Source organism: Bufo gargarizans, chromosome 4 (assembly GCF_014858855.1).
Source record: "Bufo gargarizans isolate SCDJY-AF-19 chromosome 4, ASM1485885v1, whole genome shotgun sequence".
Taxonomy (NCBI): Eukaryota; Metazoa; Chordata; class Amphibia; order Anura; family Bufonidae; genus Bufo; species Bufo gargarizans.
In genome coordinates, this window is record NC_058083.1 from 77,792,362 (window position 1) to 77,811,063 (window position 18,702).

The 18,702-nt window shown below is 44.6% G+C and overlaps 1 protein-coding gene across 1 annotated transcript in view; it reads right to left on the reverse strand.

The window, feature by feature from the left end:
* The window catches only part of TRAPPC12 (trafficking protein particle complex subunit 12), a 113,377-nt gene that overhangs the window by 9,455 nt on the left and 85,220 nt on the right, over window positions 1–18,702 (reverse strand). Inside the window, 2 exon segments of the mRNA XM_044291251.1 lie at window positions 3,658–3,756; window positions 11,642–11,715. Coding sequence (XP_044147186.1) covers window positions 3,658–3,756; window positions 11,642–11,715 — 173 coding nt within the window.

An 18,702-nucleotide genomic window follows, 5' to 3' on the forward strand; every position in this document is an offset into this window, starting at 1 on the left:
CCACCTCGTATCTGCTCTGGAAATGTGCAGTGTATAATGTGATGGAAAAATGAATCCAGCCAGCAAAGAAGGCAATATGGACAATAACAATACATTATTAAGTGCCTTGTATTAACTTTCTCTACATGATACATGCCATTTGCTGAAGAGAGACGACCCCTTTAATGCTATGTTTTTACGTAGTAGTGAAAAAAAATTATCTATCTATTCTACACACAGCCAGGGCAGAGGGATATGCAGCTCCAGTGTGTTATACCACACCAGCAAAAAGCCCTGCAATTCAAAAAAGGTACGAAGAGAGAAAGCTGCATCTTTTAAAAGGAGGAGGGAGAGAGGGCTGTACTCCTATGCAGCTGATTGGATGCATATAATTCCACTGCTTGACAGTGTGCTAAGAATTCCTGCTGGGAGAAGGGAATAAAGAGCTGCCTCACATTCTGGTAAACTAAAAAGTAAAAAAAGAAAAGAAAAAAAAATGTCAATTTTGTAGGGGCTGATATGCAAAATTTTTTCACATATACATTTTTGGAAGGAGCAGCAGTTTTTATTTTTTTTATACACCCTTTCCTCATTTACCTTGTTAAAACGGGCTCATAGAGCACCATTCTGCAACAACAGTGGAATATATAATTTACAGAGCCAAAATGATAAAAAAAAAAAGCAAGTGATGATATCTACTGTACGAAAATAAAACAATTCTAAGCCGTATCCATCTCATCAGGTTTGGACTGATAGTGCTGACTAGCTGACAGACCTGTGACATATTGCAGTTCTTCCCTGCCAGAATGAGAGATGTGCCTATTTCATTGCAGGAGTTGTCAGCGCTGAAATCTCACAATCTTGTCAGGCTGAACCTGACCACATGCACAGATAGCATAGAACATCCTTTATCCAAGATCCCACAAACACATTCTGTATCTTTTATACAATCCTGATGTATTTTTTCACAATATTAAACTCATTGATGCTTTCAATTCACAGTACCAAACATCTTAAAGTACACTACCCCATAAGTTACTTAAAGGGGTTCTGTAGGATTTTCATATTGATGGTGGTCAGGCTCTAGGCACTCCCCACCGATCAGCAGTTTGAGGAGGCTCCTTCGAGTGCTGCGCCCCCCTCGCAGCTTACCAAGCACAGCGCTGCACATCGGATAGTGGCTGTACTTGGTATTGCAGCTCAAATGAATGGAGCTGCACTTACTCCATGTGACTGATGAACGTGGAGTTGTATGGCCTAGGAAGAGTCCCAGGCCCTGAGCCAAAAGGGGCCCATCCAGTAGGAGGAGGATTAAAGGATTTGGTCAGGGAGCCCTCAACAGTATTACACAATGAAATTATATAACAGTGACAGTATAGACAGTGTATAAAACGGATGGAACAGCTGCCGGGCCTGGTCTGAGAGAGCGATCTTTACTAGCCACAGGAATGGGGGCGGCATGAAAGAAAGGGGTTGCGAAAAAAATTACTGAGGGAGAAGGGCCCCATTCAAAAATTTGCTGTGGGGCCGTCATTTCTAGATACGCCACTGAAGAGTCCTAAGCGCTCATGGAGTGCCGCAGCCTGTTTGTACAGCTGATATCAGCGGGGGTGCCAGGAGTCTGCGGATCTCATATTGATGACCTATCCTGAAAATACCTCATCAGAATGTAAATCCCAGAGAGCTCCAGGATGTACTGGGACCCCAGCCTGACGCGGCAGCCCTATAACCTGCAATCACTAACAGAGAAGAGGTGTTCTCATATCCCAACAGGACATAGATCATGAAAATGTATGCAAGTTTCTACTATACATTAAGGGTATTTATTACACCCCTATGACAGTTTTCTGGTGTCACAAAGTCACTAGTTTTGGTGAAAAGCCCGCCCGCAGAAAAATCGGGTGACTTATTGGTGGTTGTGCCAAGCATGCCACTTTCAAAACAGTGGGTGGCATAGGGCCCAGCTTGGGTAGGCCCACATATTTGTTATTCCTCATTTTCAGGATACTGGTAAAAATCTACTTGAAATATACCGTACTTGAATGGCTGGCACAGATTACATTTTTGGTGCCCGGAAGGCCCAAGATATCCCACAATTATATAACGTGGCACATCTGACGCCAGCTGGACAGAGGTTAAAATACTACTCTTTATAAATGTCTCACTTTGAGTAACCATTTTTTAATTCAAGTAATGGGACACTGGACACATTAGGTGGAAGTTCACCAGGGGGTGCAATAACAGGAATGTATAAGCATTGACTCATTTTAAGGCCCCATGCACACAACCGTATCCGTTTTGTGGTCTGCAAAACACGGATACCAGCAGTGTGCGTTCCACATTTCTCAGTTCCCCACGTCCAGCCCTATGTTAAAAATAGAATAGGACATGTTCTCTCTTTTTTGCAGGATGGACATACCGATGCGGACAGCACACGGTGTGCTGTCTGTATTTTTTGTGTCCCCCTTGAAATGGATCCGCATCCAATCCTTAAAGGGGTTGTCCGGGTTTAGAGCTGAACCCGGACATCCCCTTATTTTCACCCAGGCAGCCCCTCTGAGGCCATCATCGGAGCATCTCATGCTCCGATGCGCTCCCTTGCCCTGCGCTAGATCGCGCAGGGCACGGGCTCTTTTGTTTATCATAACACACTGCTGGGTGGAAGCTTTGTGTTCGTTGACGTCACCGGCTCTGATGGACGGGCTTTAGCGCTGTTTTACTGGCTAGGGCAGCACTAAAGCCTGCCCATCAGTTCCGGTGACGTCACTAGGCTTCCTGGCAGCCCCATGGAGAGCCCTGGTTCGTCACTAGAACTCCTAAAAATGCCTTTGCCCTGTGCAATTTAGCGCAGGGCAAAGGAGAGCATCGGAGCATGAACTGCTCCGATGCTCCTGTCAGGGGGGCTGCCGGGGTGAAAATGGGGATATTTCCGGGGTTCAGCTCTGAACCCGGACAACCCCTTTAAAAAATGTGGATCGGATGCGGACCAAAACTACGGTTGTGTGCATGAGGCCTTAGACCATAGCAAATATGCATTTGGAATCACTTTAACATACACGTCATTCCTGTGCTTTTCTGGATTTTTTGGGGCTGAATTTTCTGCCACGCTTCAAAAACATCACTGATCAGTGATTCTATTACTAAGCCGGTGCTAAAGTATATGTAAGGAAATATGTAAAGAAATGGGCATAGAAAAACCAAAGCAAGTGATAATCCTGGCCAAGACGCAGAACCTGGACTCCTGGGCTGAAGACGGTGGCCTCGTATGGCCCAGTGCAGCCAAGAAGGTCACAGTCAGCTGAAGGCCTATTGCACTCACACGGGAATACGTGATATTCTGGACACCTGTCATGACTGATATGCCAACCAGTGTAAGAAACTAGAATAGCTCTGACAAGGGGATTATAGCGCAGTTTTCTAAGCCTTGGGCTCGCACTTTGCCTCCCCCTCCCCCATTCTCCAGAGGGAGGCTTCTCGCTCCCTACCTGCACAAGATTCTGGCATCCTCACATCATTTTCAGACACCGCTGATCATTACCTAATAATTCTCGTGTCCAGTTAACAGGATGAACACTAAAACAAATGAGGTCCCCTGAGGCTTCACTTTCCCAATATTTCATTTAATGATCTCATAACCAAAAGGAAGGAAAATACATTGGTCGGCTTGTCTGCAATTACCTGAAGAAAAATCCTCCCGATGCCGCTCAGCAACTGCGGCTCCTGCTCGGGATAATACTGGATGACGGTGTGATAGGCATCGACAGCGAGAACGTAGTCCTGGAAGAGGAAACAAGGCGTTAGCACATTACCTACCTCACAGAGGACATGTGCTGGGCAATCTATGGGGAGGCTCTGGAGCCAGCACTGCATCTGAACTCACCCTAAGGACTCATGCATGTGCCGCCTGTTCCGTGCATTGTGGACCGCAACGCACAGGCACAGTCTGCGTGGCTGGCGCAGACTGATGCAGACCCATTCATTCAATTTTTTGGGGCGGTGTGGAGGCATGGACCTAAATGCCACGGAAGCACTCTGTAGAGCTTTAGTGGCTTTCTGCTCCGTGCCACCGCATGGTATCATCCAGATTGCTAGAATGGGTCCGCAACTGTAATATGGAGCGCCCACCGGCTGACAACGGCTTTGTGCATGAGCCCTAAGAGAGTATTTTTCAGGCTCAGTTGATTGCTAAAAGAGGTTATACCAAATTTAAAATGATATAAGAGATAACTAATTTATTGGTAGACCACACTATGGGGCCTGGGAGGCCTACACACAACTTTTCTCTTCGCTGTGTGAAAACACTGAATTTCCACACAGCAGCCACTAGGTGGAGCTCAATGCAAAAAGATAATTACAACTTCCATGGTAGTAATAATTCCTAGTCACCCAGCTCCCTCTAGTGGTGGCTGCAGGCAGCTTTGTAATACAAGACAAAACATGGCGTTCAGAATGAGCACCATATATTTGAAAAACCTGTTCCATTTTTTCTGACACAAAAGTCAGATAAAGTGGGTGACGCCAAAGGCAACTTTTTTAAAATTACAATGTGTATTTAATAAAAATGTGGTCTGCAAAAATGCGGATCAGTTTTTTTGCGGATTAGATGCTGTCCCATTCACTTCTATGGAGCCCTTTTCTTCCATTGCACGGTTCAGCAAAAAACTTGTCAGTGAAAATCAGGACATGGCCCTATTGAACTCTATGGATCAGCAAAAAACGGAATGCAATATGTTTTTTTGCGGACATGATGAACTGTCCGCAAAAAGATGGATCCGCATTTTTGCGGACAGCATACGGCCATCTGAATGAGCCCTTATTGACGCATGTACACTGGGAAACTAGGTCCAGGGGGCACATACAAAGTTTTGCAATGAGATCTGTGTCCACCCCTGGGTGGGGTCTGACTGCTGGGAACTGTTTTTGGAAGACCGCTGTCATGTGTATCTAATCTTAGACAACCCCTTTAAAAGCAATCAGTGAGGCTTTATAAGACTGAATACATTGTAACAAACCTTCATCTGTGAGTACTAGGTCTACATGATTTTGCAGTACCTGGATGTGAATGAAAAATCACAGATCTCTAAAATGGTGAGGAATCGGAGCAAGGTATATTAGAAGGTTGTACAGACAGTATTTTCATTGTACAATGAGCTGGCCTTTTCTCCTGCAAAAACTATAAAGGACACGTTCCAAGGCTTGAAGAGGATGCAAAAGTATCAAGTACGTATATGCGCCAAAGCCATCACCGGCCTGGATCATAAGCTTCTTGGGAAATTGTCACTGGTTGCTTATTGCCCCTGCAGTGCCCACTACAGGGGAGGTGTAGTACTACATGCATACATTCAAATGAATGGCCAGAGTCCGCCAGAGCTTCTGCTTGTTGGTGGCTCACATAAAGGGGAATCCTGATCTGGGGACCCAATCTATAACAATGGATAGCAGTTGTCCTGATAGTACAAGCCTTTTTATGGCCCCATTCACATAAAAAAAAAACTAATATTAGTTCCTATGGAAAAAAAAGCATGCAGTTCCTTGTAAACCCTGACAGCTGCGACCCCCAAAACAATTTTGGTTCAGTGTTCTAAACCCAATACTAGTTATATACTACGCAGCTATTAACTCTACGTGCTGTTGAGCTGCTGTATATCCTTACTACGCATGGGTTGAAAGCGTCCTCAGCTACAACAGACTGAGAAATGTTCCACTGCTCCATAAAGTGTTAGTTAACACATTCAGAGCCAATACATAACCATTGCAGACCCGCATGAAGTGAACATCTGCAATACAACTAACGGCCTCTAGATGGCAACAAACGGCAGAAGTTCAGCAGCAGCAGCAATGCCATATCTGCCCAGACAACAAAAGCCTCCTCCCAGGCCTGCAACTGTCAGAGGAGACTTTCAACTAAACTCACCTTGACTATCACATTAGAGCAGGTCTGAGCTGGGGTGAACTGGACCCAGCACTTCCCAATTCTAAATGACTGGAGTTCAGCATACAAAAGGCTTGAATCCTTATCAGAGAGAATGGCGATCTGACCCTTTCTACTGAAAATGCACGGCTAGCTGTGCTTCCCATCTATTTCAAGCAGTCTCTTTAGGGGATAAAGATGCCATAGGGAACTTTCGATGGTACCGGCATGACACCGTCCCTACAGACCAGTGGCGGGGTAGAGGACTAGTACGTATATTACACTGGGGGTTATCATATAGGATAAGCTCAGTAAGCCATCGAATAGTTTCACACGGCTGTAATACTGCCCTCCTGTGGGTTTACTGAACCAAACCTGTATCAACCACAGGTGTTACCGCCATAAGGTTGCCCTGCACAGATTTCGTTGCAGAAAATTCCCACGACTGAATTCAGTTCCATTCATGTGAATGGGGTTGTTGCGGCAGGAAACGCATGGATTTCTGCAAGCCTCGTTCAGATGAAATGAAATTTTCTGCGACAAAATCTGCCACGTGTGAGGGCTCATGTACACCATTGCATTTTTGGGTCTGTGTCCAATCTGCACTTTTTGCGGCTTGTGCACAGACCCAGTCATTTCTGGGTCCGTTAAGATTAGGCTTTTTTACAGTGGGATGCACAAGGACCACATCTGTAATTTGCAGACCACAAAATCGATATGGTTGTGTACAGGAGGCCTAATACAGATGCTAAAATGCAACCTTATTTACCAGAGTGAGGGGCACATTAAAGGGGCTGTCTGACTTCAGCAAATGACATTTATCATGTAGGGAAAGTTAATACAAGGCACTTACTAATGTATTGTGATTGTCCATATTGCCTCCTTTGCTGGCTGGATTCATTTTTCCATCACATTATACACTGCTTGCATCCAGGGGTTATGACCACCCTGCAATCCATCAGCCGTGGCCGTGCTTGTACGCTATAGGAAAAAGTACCAGCCTATGCTTGCTCCCATGATCTCGGGCCCCCAGAGAGGTCAGCTGGATTGCACGGTGGTCGTAACCCCTGGAAACGAGTAGTGTATAATGATGGTAAAATGAATCCAGCCAGCAAAGGAGGCAATATGGACAATCACAGTACATTAGTAAGTGGCTTGTATTAACTTTCTCTACATGATAAATGCCACTTGCTGAAATGAGACATCTCTTTAAGGTCTTATTCACACAACCGTTGCTGTATTGCGGCACGCATACGGTGGGACCGCAATACACGGGGCACAGGCCGTGTGCATTCCACATCAAATCAGGAGATGCGGTGCGGAACGGAAGCACGGAATGGAACCCCACGGTTCCGTGCCTCCGCACTGCAAAAAGATAGAGCAAATTCTATCTTTCTGTGGAAATGACGGATCGCGGACCCATTCAAGTGAATGGGTCCGCGTTCCACATGCGGCTGGTCCGCGGTCGATTTTTGCGGTCCACAGCATGGAGGGGCAATGGTCGTGTGAACGAGCCATAATGCGGGCTCTTCCCTAGAGGAGCTTATCTGGTTCTAGGTGTACTTACAAAACACAAAGTCAACTTATAAAAAAACAATATGGGACACCACCATCTCTTTTCCTATTGGCAGAATAATCCTGACCACAATGGAGAGGACACGATAAGCCTTCATCCTCATACTCGGGAGCATACACTATCCAATGCTGCAAAACGTATAACAGACTGAAAATACTAAATCCCTGTTTCCAGTGGGTTTCCTCTACACCCCACCCCGTGTCCCTGGCCACCTGACTCCACGCTACCACAGACAGGGGAGGGAAAACCATTCTAGCCCTTTATTAACCACCAACACATCAGACTTTTGCTTCGCTTTTAGAACCACAAAGTAAAAAGAGGTTTCCTGTAAATGAGTGGCGGAATGTAATTTCCTTAGAGTGAACTGAAGATGGACCTCATATCAGGGGATAGCAACCGTCTGATATACACTTATTACAAGCTCGTGTGACAGGCAGATTTGCTGGGGATTTCAATGCCGATTTACGGATGTCCACTGCGGATTCTTCACACAGCATATGGATGAGATCTGTTTCAATCTCACGCACTATAAAATGCTGCGGGTTTTCCTCCTGCAATTGGAAATCTGTCATGGCTGTACGCTTAGGATGCCTGCACATGATCTCATGTACATCATCTGCGGTGTTCAGGAACCCTAACAGATAAGGCTTCAGGTAACATATGGTGAAGGGAATATAGATGTGAAGGTCCAGCTCTATTCTCTATGCTGGTGCCTGTATGAGGGGACTATAAGGCTGAGTTCACACGGGCGAGATTTCCGCGCGGGTGCAATGCAGTAGGTGAACGCATTGCACCTGCACTGAATCCTGACCCATTCATTTCAATGGGGCTGTGCACATGAGCATTTTTTTTCATGCATCACTTCTGCAATGCTTTAAAATCGCAGCATGTTCTATATTCAGCGTTTTTCACGCAGCCCTGGTTCCATAGAAGTGAATGGGGCTGCGTTAATAACGCATTGCATCTGCAAGCAAGTGCGGATGCAATGCGTTTTTCACTGATGGTTGCTAGGAGATGTTGTTTGTAAACCTTCAGTTTTTTATCACGCGCATCAAAACGCATTGCACCCGCGCGGAAAAAACTGAACAACTAAACGCAATTGCAGCCAAAACTGACTGAACTTGCTTGCAAAATGGTGCGAGTTTAACTGAACGCACCCTGAACGCATCCGGACCAAATCTGTCACGCTCGTGTGAACTCAGCCTAAACCATTACCTTCTTCAACTGAATGAACAGTTAGCCATGAATGGGAGACAACCCTATATTTTGAATTTGGGTGGTGTCCAACATGGCGGCTGCCACACTGCTGAGAGGCGGCCAAAACAAAGCCGTAAGTCCAAGTGATCTGCAAACAAAAGAAGTGCTAACTCGTTGCGATTTGTTAATGGCAACGCAGATCTAGGCAAGTTTTATGCTCATTAAACAGCAGCGAGTTAGCACTTCCTTAATCCGTGGGTTTTGACTGTAAGGCGACTGCAGTGTTATAGCTGCAATGACATCACCCTTATGCCTCATTCACATGGCCACATTTTTGGTCCGCATCCAAATTACACACGGATCTATTCATTTCTATCGGTCCGCAAAAAAAATTGATAACCCTGCGTTTGCTTTCCGCATCCCTATGTCCGTTCCCCAGTCGAGCAATAAAAGACAGAACATGTCCTATTCTTGTCCGTTTTGCGGACAAAAATAGGCATGGTTAGATTGGGTCCACCCAAAAAAAAAAAAAAATGGATGCAATTCAGACGTCATCCGTATATTTTGCGAATCCGCATTTTGCAGACCGCTAAATACATACGGTCGTGTGAATGCACCCTTAGACTGGGTTTCCAACCACAGCGGTTTAGAGTGAATTGTAGCGGCTTTGTGTCAAGCACCGGAGAGAATATGGTTTTTATGTACTTCACCTGTATTTGACCCAAAACCACGGCAAATGCCAGTAAACCGCTGCAGATCTGCCGCTCCCCACACTACCTGCCTGCAGCTTTAGAATAAATGCTCATTTATAATATATAATTTGATCTCAATGGCTCTAACGGGCTGTCTATAAGTCTACAGCCCGATTCAGACGGCAGTCATTTCCGTCCGTGTGCGATCCAGGCTGCACCACATAGGGCAAAGACCTACTAACCAGGTAAATGGTACAACTCACACTCCATCTGGGGCACGCACCGTTCTTCTCCGTTTTCCATCCAAGACTCATTCAAACAGATGAACCTCTGGGAAAAAAACCCGGAGACACCTGGAAGCCCAGATACGTCCATGTTTTGCAGATGGAAACCATGGTCGTCCTGGAACCAATTAATATTGCAACTTGAGGGACCACTCTGCACTGGACGTGAAGAACAGAACTTTCACTGTGCAGAATATATTCATCTTGAAACGTTTGTCCCAAAAACAGCAGCGAGCCTTACAGTTCCTAATATAGCAACTACCCAATCAGAGCCAAGCATAATTCCCACTTTTGGAATACATATTAGTGCTACCACAGCTGACCAGTAGAGGTCAGGACAGGATGAGGAAGATGCATATGACTGTCTGGAGGAAGAATACATGTGGAGAATGTGCATTTGGATACACAGAACATCCCATGCCCTCAACTCCTGCCTAAAACTGTTCTGTGTAAGCGGAGAATGGGGCAGGAGCTGTATAGTGCAGGTATACAGAACATAGATATACAAAATGACATGAGAATTGCTGTGGTGGTCACCTGGAAGGGAACACACCTGGTTGCTGAGTGACCAGATAAGTGTAAGGGTACTTTAACACTAGCGGTTTTCTTTTCCGGTGTTGAGATCAGTTTTATCCTAATGCATTCTGAATGGAAAGCAAGCCGTTCAGGATGCATCAGTTCAGTCCTGCTTACGTTTTTTGGCCGGAGAATATACCGCAGCATGCTGCAGTTTTCTCTTTTCTCTCCGGCCAAAAATCCTGAACACTTGCCAGAATGCCGGATCCGGCATTCATTTCCATTGAACTGTATTAGTGCCAGATCCGGCATTAAGTGGACTGGCAAAACGCACAGACCTTTAAAAATGCAAAAAAATAAATAAATACTGGATCGGTTTTTCCAGATAACACCGGAGAGACGGATCCGGTATTTCAATGCATTTGTCCGACGGATCCACATCCAGATCAGTCAGACAAATGCCATCCGTTTGCGTCAGGATTGCCGGATCCGGCAGGCAGTTCCGGCGACGAAACTGCCTGCTGGAATCCTCTGCTGCAAGTGTGAAAGTAGCCTATATTTAAAATATATGCCAAAAGCGGCAGATATGCAAAATCGGTGTCCTTGCTGCTACCAAAATCAAAGGGTCGTCTCACTTCAGCAAACGGCATTTATCATGTAGAGAAAGTTAATACAAGGCACTTACTAATGTATTGTGATTGTCCTTATTGCATCCTTTGCTGGCTGGATTCACTTTTCCATAGCATTATACACGGCTTGTTTCCAGGGGTTACACCCCTGGTACGAGGTGGCTGGGAAGGGAGCTGCTGCCTATGTGTGCTCCACGATCCCAACCACAAGAGAGGCTAGTGCTTTTTCCTATAGTGTGCAAGCACGGCCACTGCTGCTGCATTGCAGGGTGGGCATAACCCCTGGATACGAGCAGTGTATAAGGTGATGGAAAAATGAATCCAGCCAGCAAAGGAAGCAATATGGACAATCACAATACATTAGTAATAGCCTTGTATTAACTTCCTCTACATGATAAATGCCATTGGCTGAAGTGAGACAACCCCTTTAAATGAAAATACAATAGGCTTTCAATAAAAATATTCATTTGTCTCTTTGAAGGGCTCCTGGCCCATAACGGGTGCATGGTGCCCTTTTGTCAGTGCCCATGCCCTTGACTCTGCAGGCAGTGCCCACTGTTTTTGTGCTAAACTTTCCTTGATCTCTTTTTGTGCAGATCAGAATATTACTTTGACTTAAAGGAAACTGAATACAAAGAGCGTCAGATAAATGAAGAATACAAATTTAGCGGTGTACTAGCATAAGCTTAGACTAGATTATATTTTAAAAAAGCGAGTATACTAGGTATAATACAACAGACATAAATGAAGAGAGGAAATCATAGAGAACATTCCGGTTCTGTGCTGCCAGACGGCACCCGCTTGGCATTCTTCTCCGGTATATACGGTAACTCTGCAGTTTGCTGCCGCCCACGTACCTTCATCATTAGCAGACAGTTTGCCATGGAGTACATCACCCGGCCCAGACGTGACCTCCACAGCTGAACAGAGGCTGCAAAATAAGATCAGCTCGTGAATGTGCACAAATAAATTACAGGTTCTTCCTAGCCATCAATCATTGGTCCTATGAATTCTGATTTAAAAGATCCCCCTTGTTAACACTGCTGGGTTTCAGGCTAGAATTTTTAATACTCTGTAGACTGCAAGTCAAGACAAAAGGAGAAGGGGGGGGGGGGGGGTGGAACATTTTTTTTCACCCCGTTTTTCACTATGGGACTGGCTCGAACAGTTCACGGATTAGGAATTCTGCATAAATGACGCAGCCATGCAAAACAATCAGCAACCTTCCCGGCAGAAATGCTAATTATAATGACATTAACCATTATCATGCATATAAGGAAGTGTGCACCAGCTGATCTTCCGAGCATAACAGGATATGTGGATGCTGGTGGCATTTCTGAAGGATTGCAATGCCAGCGCAGACAGAGATGGGGGCGTCTGAGCCATATAGTTGTCAGCTATTGGCAGCGTGAAACCCAAGAGAAACCGCTGAGCTCAACTACATCCCCCTATTGTTCTGTAGCTGGCAGCCTACATACAGCTAAGCATCTGCCAATGGTACAAGATCAAAGAGGCTCACTAATCTTCCTGGTGCTGATGGGACCAGCAACGAACTGGTGCGCGGGATTACAGCGCATCCATCAGACCAGTCACGAGCACATACCTTCACCCCTCGCTGCAGGATCTCTCATTAGACTGGAAGCTCTTGGGGCAAGACGGCTTCCAATGTGTGATCTTATTTGTATCCCTAAGCAGCATTGTTACGGTATATTTTTACGTACACAGTTACTCTGTCAAAACACGGCTCAGGAATATGCATTACTTCGATTTTCACAGGTTTTTAATGTATATTTTAGTTAAGAAATGTGATGTAACCTATAGAAAATGTAAATGAAAACTGACAGGGATTGTATTACAATATCAATTTCCAACCTCTGCCTACAAGTCAAAAATATTAAATTATCTGAAAATTAAAATCCAGACTACAGACTGCTGTAAAAAGCCCAGCACCTACAATCAGAAGTGAGGAGGGGGGCAGGTCGCCTGATACAGCAGCTCAGCCCCATTCCGAGAAAACCAAGTATCAACATCTCATTACAAAGGGGCTTTAAGAAATTTCCTGGTATACAATAAAACAACCTGTAACAGGATTTTAAATAAATGACAGTTCCCCAAAACCAAAAAATATCTGCTTTATTCATAGAAGCGGAGCCATGGCGGTGCACCGGTTGTGCCTGTTCCTCCGGCTGAGCTACAATATCAGACACAGACCGTGGACAGACATGGAGCAGTTTGTGGGGAGAAAAATAGCAAATCCTTTTTTTCTAGTCCTGGATAACACATTTAAAATGGTAGCAAGAGATGTAGAAAGGTTTAAAGGCTTCCTAGATTTTAGACTATGGCTGCCAGGATTCACATCCGTTCAGTTAGGCTACTTTCACACCTGCGTTTACATTTTCCGGTATTGAGACCCGGCAGAGGATCTCAATACCTGAGAAGAACGATTTAGTTTTGTCCCCATTCATTGTCAATGGGGACAAAACTTAACTGAACAGAACGGAATGCACCAGAATACATTCCGTTCAGTTTGGTTGCGTTCCCATACCACTGTTTTCTTTCCGTCATGGGATGTGGAGCAAAACGGATCTGGAATCACCCACAATGCAAGTCAACGGGGACGGATCCATTTACTCTGACAATAGAAAACTGATCCGTCCCCCATTGACTTTCAATGGGGTTCATGATGGATCTGTCATGGCTATATAAGACATAATACAACCGGATCCGTTCATAACGGATGGTGCCGGTTGTATTATCAGTAACAGAAGCGTTTTTGCTGATCTATGAAGTGTGAAAGTAGCCGAGATCAAGGACTGATCTCACTGCTGGACAAAATGCTAAAGGAAAAGAACGTCTTACAAGAATGCCTGGAATATTAACATGTTCGTCTCAAGACACATAATATAGGGGGGAACTATCTGACTGACACTCCCATTCACCTATATGGAGAGAGAAAGTGGCTGAGAGCAAGAATTGAAACCCCCGGGTTATTGGCAATGGTGGGGCTCCCAGTGGTCTGACCCAGCCATCTAGCTTGAAAAGGGGTCATTATTGGACAACCCGCAATATGTGCTTCAAGAGCCTGGTTTTTGCTAGATATTCCCATACTGACAGTTTCCAGGATAATTCTAGCAAAAATGAAATTTGGTAAACCAACTTTTTGGAAAGGTGAAAGTCTCTGACAATGCCAGGCACAACATCCCAGAGCTCTGGCTTATGTTAGCCAATGGAGAATAGTTGTGATGCTTCCTTTTGTGTACTTGGTAGCAATGTCCCAACTCGCTAAAAGAAGAACGATCCACACACTTTTGGCCATGTGGTACATTTTTTGATCAGCAATGGAGTAGGTAACATCTGCAATATACATCTGTAATATTTACATGTACATCACTTTATGAGAATAAAAACCAAAGACAATGATTGCCGTACATTTCATGGAGTCGACACCACTGTCCCCATAAATTTACAGCAAATACAAGAATGGTATATTCACACGGTACAGTAAAAACCACAGCAGAAAGCGGGGTTCACTTCTTACCATTTGGATGTTGTTTTGGTGCATTTTTTGCTCTTGTAGTTTCTTTCTGCTTAGAAGAGTAAGAGTACTGAAAACTCAATTACCAAAAAAAACACACAACCAAACTGCATCCAAATTGTAAAAACTGCATTTTAACCACTTCAGCCCCGCTAGGTGAAACCCCCTTCATGACCAGAGCACTTTTTACACTTCGGCACTACACTACTTTCACCGTTTATCGCTCGGTCATGCAACTTACCACCCAAATGAATTTTACCTCCTTTTCTTCTCACTAATGGAGCTTTCATTTGGTGGTATTTCATTGCTGCTGGCATTTTTACTTTTTTTGTTATTAATCAAAATGTAACGATTTTTTTGCAAAAAAATGACATTTTTCACTTTCAGCTGTAAAATTTTGCAGAAAAAACGACATCCATATATAAATTTTTCGCCAAATTTATTGTTCTACATGTCTTTGATAAAAAAAAAATGTTTGGGCAAAAAAAAAAATGGTTTGGGTAAAAGTTATAGCATTTACAAACTATGGTGCAAAAATGTGAATTTCCGCTTTTTGAAACAGCTCTGACTTTCTGAGCACCTGTCATGTTTCCTGAGGTTCTACAATGCCCAAACAGTAGAAAAACCCCACAAATGACCCCATTTCGGAAAGTAGACACCCTAAGGTATTCGCTGATGGGCATAGCGAGTTCATAGAACTTTTTATTTTTTGTCACAAGTTAGCGGAAAATGATGATGATTTTATTTTTTTTATTTTTTCTTACAAAGTCTCATATTCCACTAACTTGCGACAAAAAATAAAAAATTCTAGGAACTCACCATGCCCCTCACAGAATACCTTGGGGTGTCTTCTTTCCAAAATGGGGTCACTTGTGGGGTAGTTATACTGCCCTGGCAATTTAGGGGCCCAAATGTGTGAGAAGAACTTTGCAATCAAAATGTGTAAAAAATGACCGGTGAAATCCAAAAGGTGCACTTTGGAATATGTGCCCCTTTGCCCACCTTGGCAGCAAAAAAGTGTGACACATCTGGTATCGCCGTACTCAGGAGAAGTTGGGGAATGTGTTTTGGGGTGTCATTTTACATATACCCATGCTGGGTGAGAAAAATATCTTGGTCAAATGCCAACTTTGTATAAAAAAATGGGAAAAGTTGTCTTTTGCCAAGATATTTCTCTCATCCAGCATGGGTATATGTAAAATGACACCCCAAAACACATTCCCCAACTTCTCCTGAGTACGGCGATACCAGATGTGTCACACTTTTTTGCAGCCAAGGTGGGCAAAGGGGCACACATTCCAAAGTGCACCTTTCGGATTTTGCAGGCCATTTTTTACACATTTTGATTGCAAGGTACTTCTCACACATTTGGGCCCCTAAATTGCCAGGGCAGTATAACTACGCCACAAGTGACCCCATTTTGGAAAGAAGACACCCCAAGGTATTCCGTGGGGGGCACGGCGAGTTCCTAGAATTTTTTATTTTTTGTCACAATTTAGCGGAAAATGATGATTTTTCTTTTTTTTTCTTTTTTCCTTACAAAGTCTCATATTCCACTAACTTGCGACAAAAAATAAATTCTAGGAACTCGCCATGCCCCTCACGGAATACCTTGGGGTGTCTTCTTTCCAAAATGGGGTCACTTGTGGGGTAGTTATACTGCCCTGGCAATTTAGGGGCCCAAATGTGTGAGAAGAACTTTGCAATCAAAATGTGTAAAAAATGCCCTGCAAAATCCGAAAGGTGCACTTTGGAATATGTGCCCCTTTGCCCACCTTGGCAGCAAAAAAGTGTGACACATCTGGTATCGCCGTACTCAGGAGAAGTTGGGCAATGTGTTTTGGGGTGTCATTTTACATATACCCATGCTGGGTGAGAAAAATATCTTGGTCAAATGCCAACTTTGTATAAAAAAATGGGAAAAGTTGTCTTTTGCCAAGATATTTCTCTCACCCAGCATGGGTATATGTAAAATGACACCCCAAATCACATTCCCCAACTTCTTCTGAGTACGGCGATACCAGATGTGTGACACTTTTTTGATGCCAAGGTGGGCAAAGGGGCACATATTCCAAAGTGCACCTTTCGGATTTCACCGGTCATTTTTTACAGATTTTGATTGCAAAGTACTTCTCACACATATGGGCCCCTAAATTGCCAGGGCAGTATAACTACGCCACAAGTGACCCCATTTTGGAAAGAAGACACCCCAAGGTATTCCGTGGGGGGCACGGCGAGTTCCTAGAATTTTTTATTTTTTGTCACAAGTTAGCGGAAAATGATGATTTTTTTTTTTCCTCTTTTTTCCTTACAAAGTCTCATATTCCACTAACTTGCGACAAAAAATAAAAAATTCTAGGAACTCGCCATGCCCCTCACGGAATACCTTGGGGTGTCTTCTTTCCAAAATGGGGTCACTTGTGGCGTAGTTATACTGCCCTGGCAATTTAGGGGCCCAAATGTGTAAGAAGTACCTTGCAATCAAAATGTGTAAAAAATGGCCTGCGAAATCCGAAAGGTGCCCCTTTGCCCACCTTGGCTGCAAAAAAGTGTCACACATGTGGTATCGCCGTACTCAGGAGAAGTTGGGCAATGTGTTTTGGGGGGTCATTTTACATATACCCATGCTGGGTGAGAGAAATATCTTGGCAAAAGACAACTTTTCCCATTTTTTTTTATACAAAGTTGGCATTTGACCAAGATATTTCTCTCACCCAGCATGGGTATATGTAAAATGACACCCCAAAACACATTCCCCAACTTCCCCTGAGTACGGCGATACCAGACGTGTGACACTTTTTTGAAGCCTAGATGCGCAAAGGGGCCCAAATTCCTTTTAGGAGGGCATTTTTAGACATTTGGATCCCAGACTTCTTCTCACACTTTCGGGCCCCTAAAAAGCCAGGGCAGTATAAATACCCCACATGTGACCCCACTTTGGAAAGAAGACACCCCAAGGTATTCAATGAGGGGCCTGGCGAGTTCCTAGAAATTTTTTTTTTTTTGCATAAGTTAGCGGATATTGATTTTTTTTTTTGTTTTTTCCTCACAAAGTCTCACTTTCCGCTAACTTAGGACAAAAATTTCAATCTTTCATGGACTCAATATGCCCCTCACGGAATACCTTGGGGTGTCTTCTTTCCGAAATGGGGTCACATGTGGGGTATTTATACTGCCCTGGCTTTTTAGGGGCCCTAAAGCGTGAGAAGAAGTCTGGAATATAAATGTCTAAAAATGTTTACGCATTTGGATTCCGTGAGGGGTATGGTGCGTCCATGTGAGATTTTATTTTTTGACACAAGTTAGTGGAATATGAGACTTTGTAAGAAAAAACTAAAACAAACAAAAAATTTCCGCTAACTTGTGCCAAAAAAAATGTCTGAATGGAGCCTTACCAGGGGGGGGGTGATCAATGACAGGGGGGTGATCAATGACAGGGGGGTGATCACCCATATAGACTCCCTGATCACCCCCCTGTCATTGATCACCCCCCCTGTAAGGCTCCATTCAGACATCCGCATGATTTTTTACGGATCCATGGATACATGGATCGGATCCACAGAACGCATGCGGACGTCTGAATGGAGCCTTACAGGGGGGTGATCAATGACAGGGGGTGATCAGGGTAATCAGGGTGATCACCCCCCTGTCACTGATCACCCCCCCTGTAAGGCTCCATTCAGACATCAGCATGATTTTTTACGGATCCATGGATACATGGATCGGATCCACAGAACGCATGCGGACGTCTGAATGGAGCCTTACAGGGGGGTTATCAATGACAGGGGGTGATCAGGGTGATCACCCCCCTGTCACTGATCACCCCCCCTGTAAGGCTCCATGCAGACATCCGCATGATTTTTTACGGATCCATGGATACATGGATCGGATCCACAGAACGCATGCGGACGTCTGAATGGAGCCTTACAGGGGGGTTATCAATGACAGGGGGTGATCAGGGTAATCAGGGTGATCACCCCCCTGTCACTGATCACCCCCCCTGTAAGGCTCCATTCAGACGTCCGCATGATTTTTACGGATCCATGGATCGGATCCACAGAACGCATGCGGACGTCTGAATGGAGCCTTACAGGGGGGTTATCAATGACAGGGGGTGATCAGGGTAATCAGGGTGATCACCCCCCTGTCACTGATCACCCCCCCTGTAAGGCTCCATTCAGACGTCCGCATGATTTTTACGGATCCATGGATACATGGATCGGATCCGTAAAAATCATGCGGACGTCTAAATGGAGCCTTACAGGGGGGTGATCAATGACAGGGGGGTGATCAATGACAGGGGGTGATCAGGGAGTGTATATGGGTGATCACCCGCCTGTCATTGATCACCCCCCTGGAAGGCTCCATTCAGACGTCCGTATG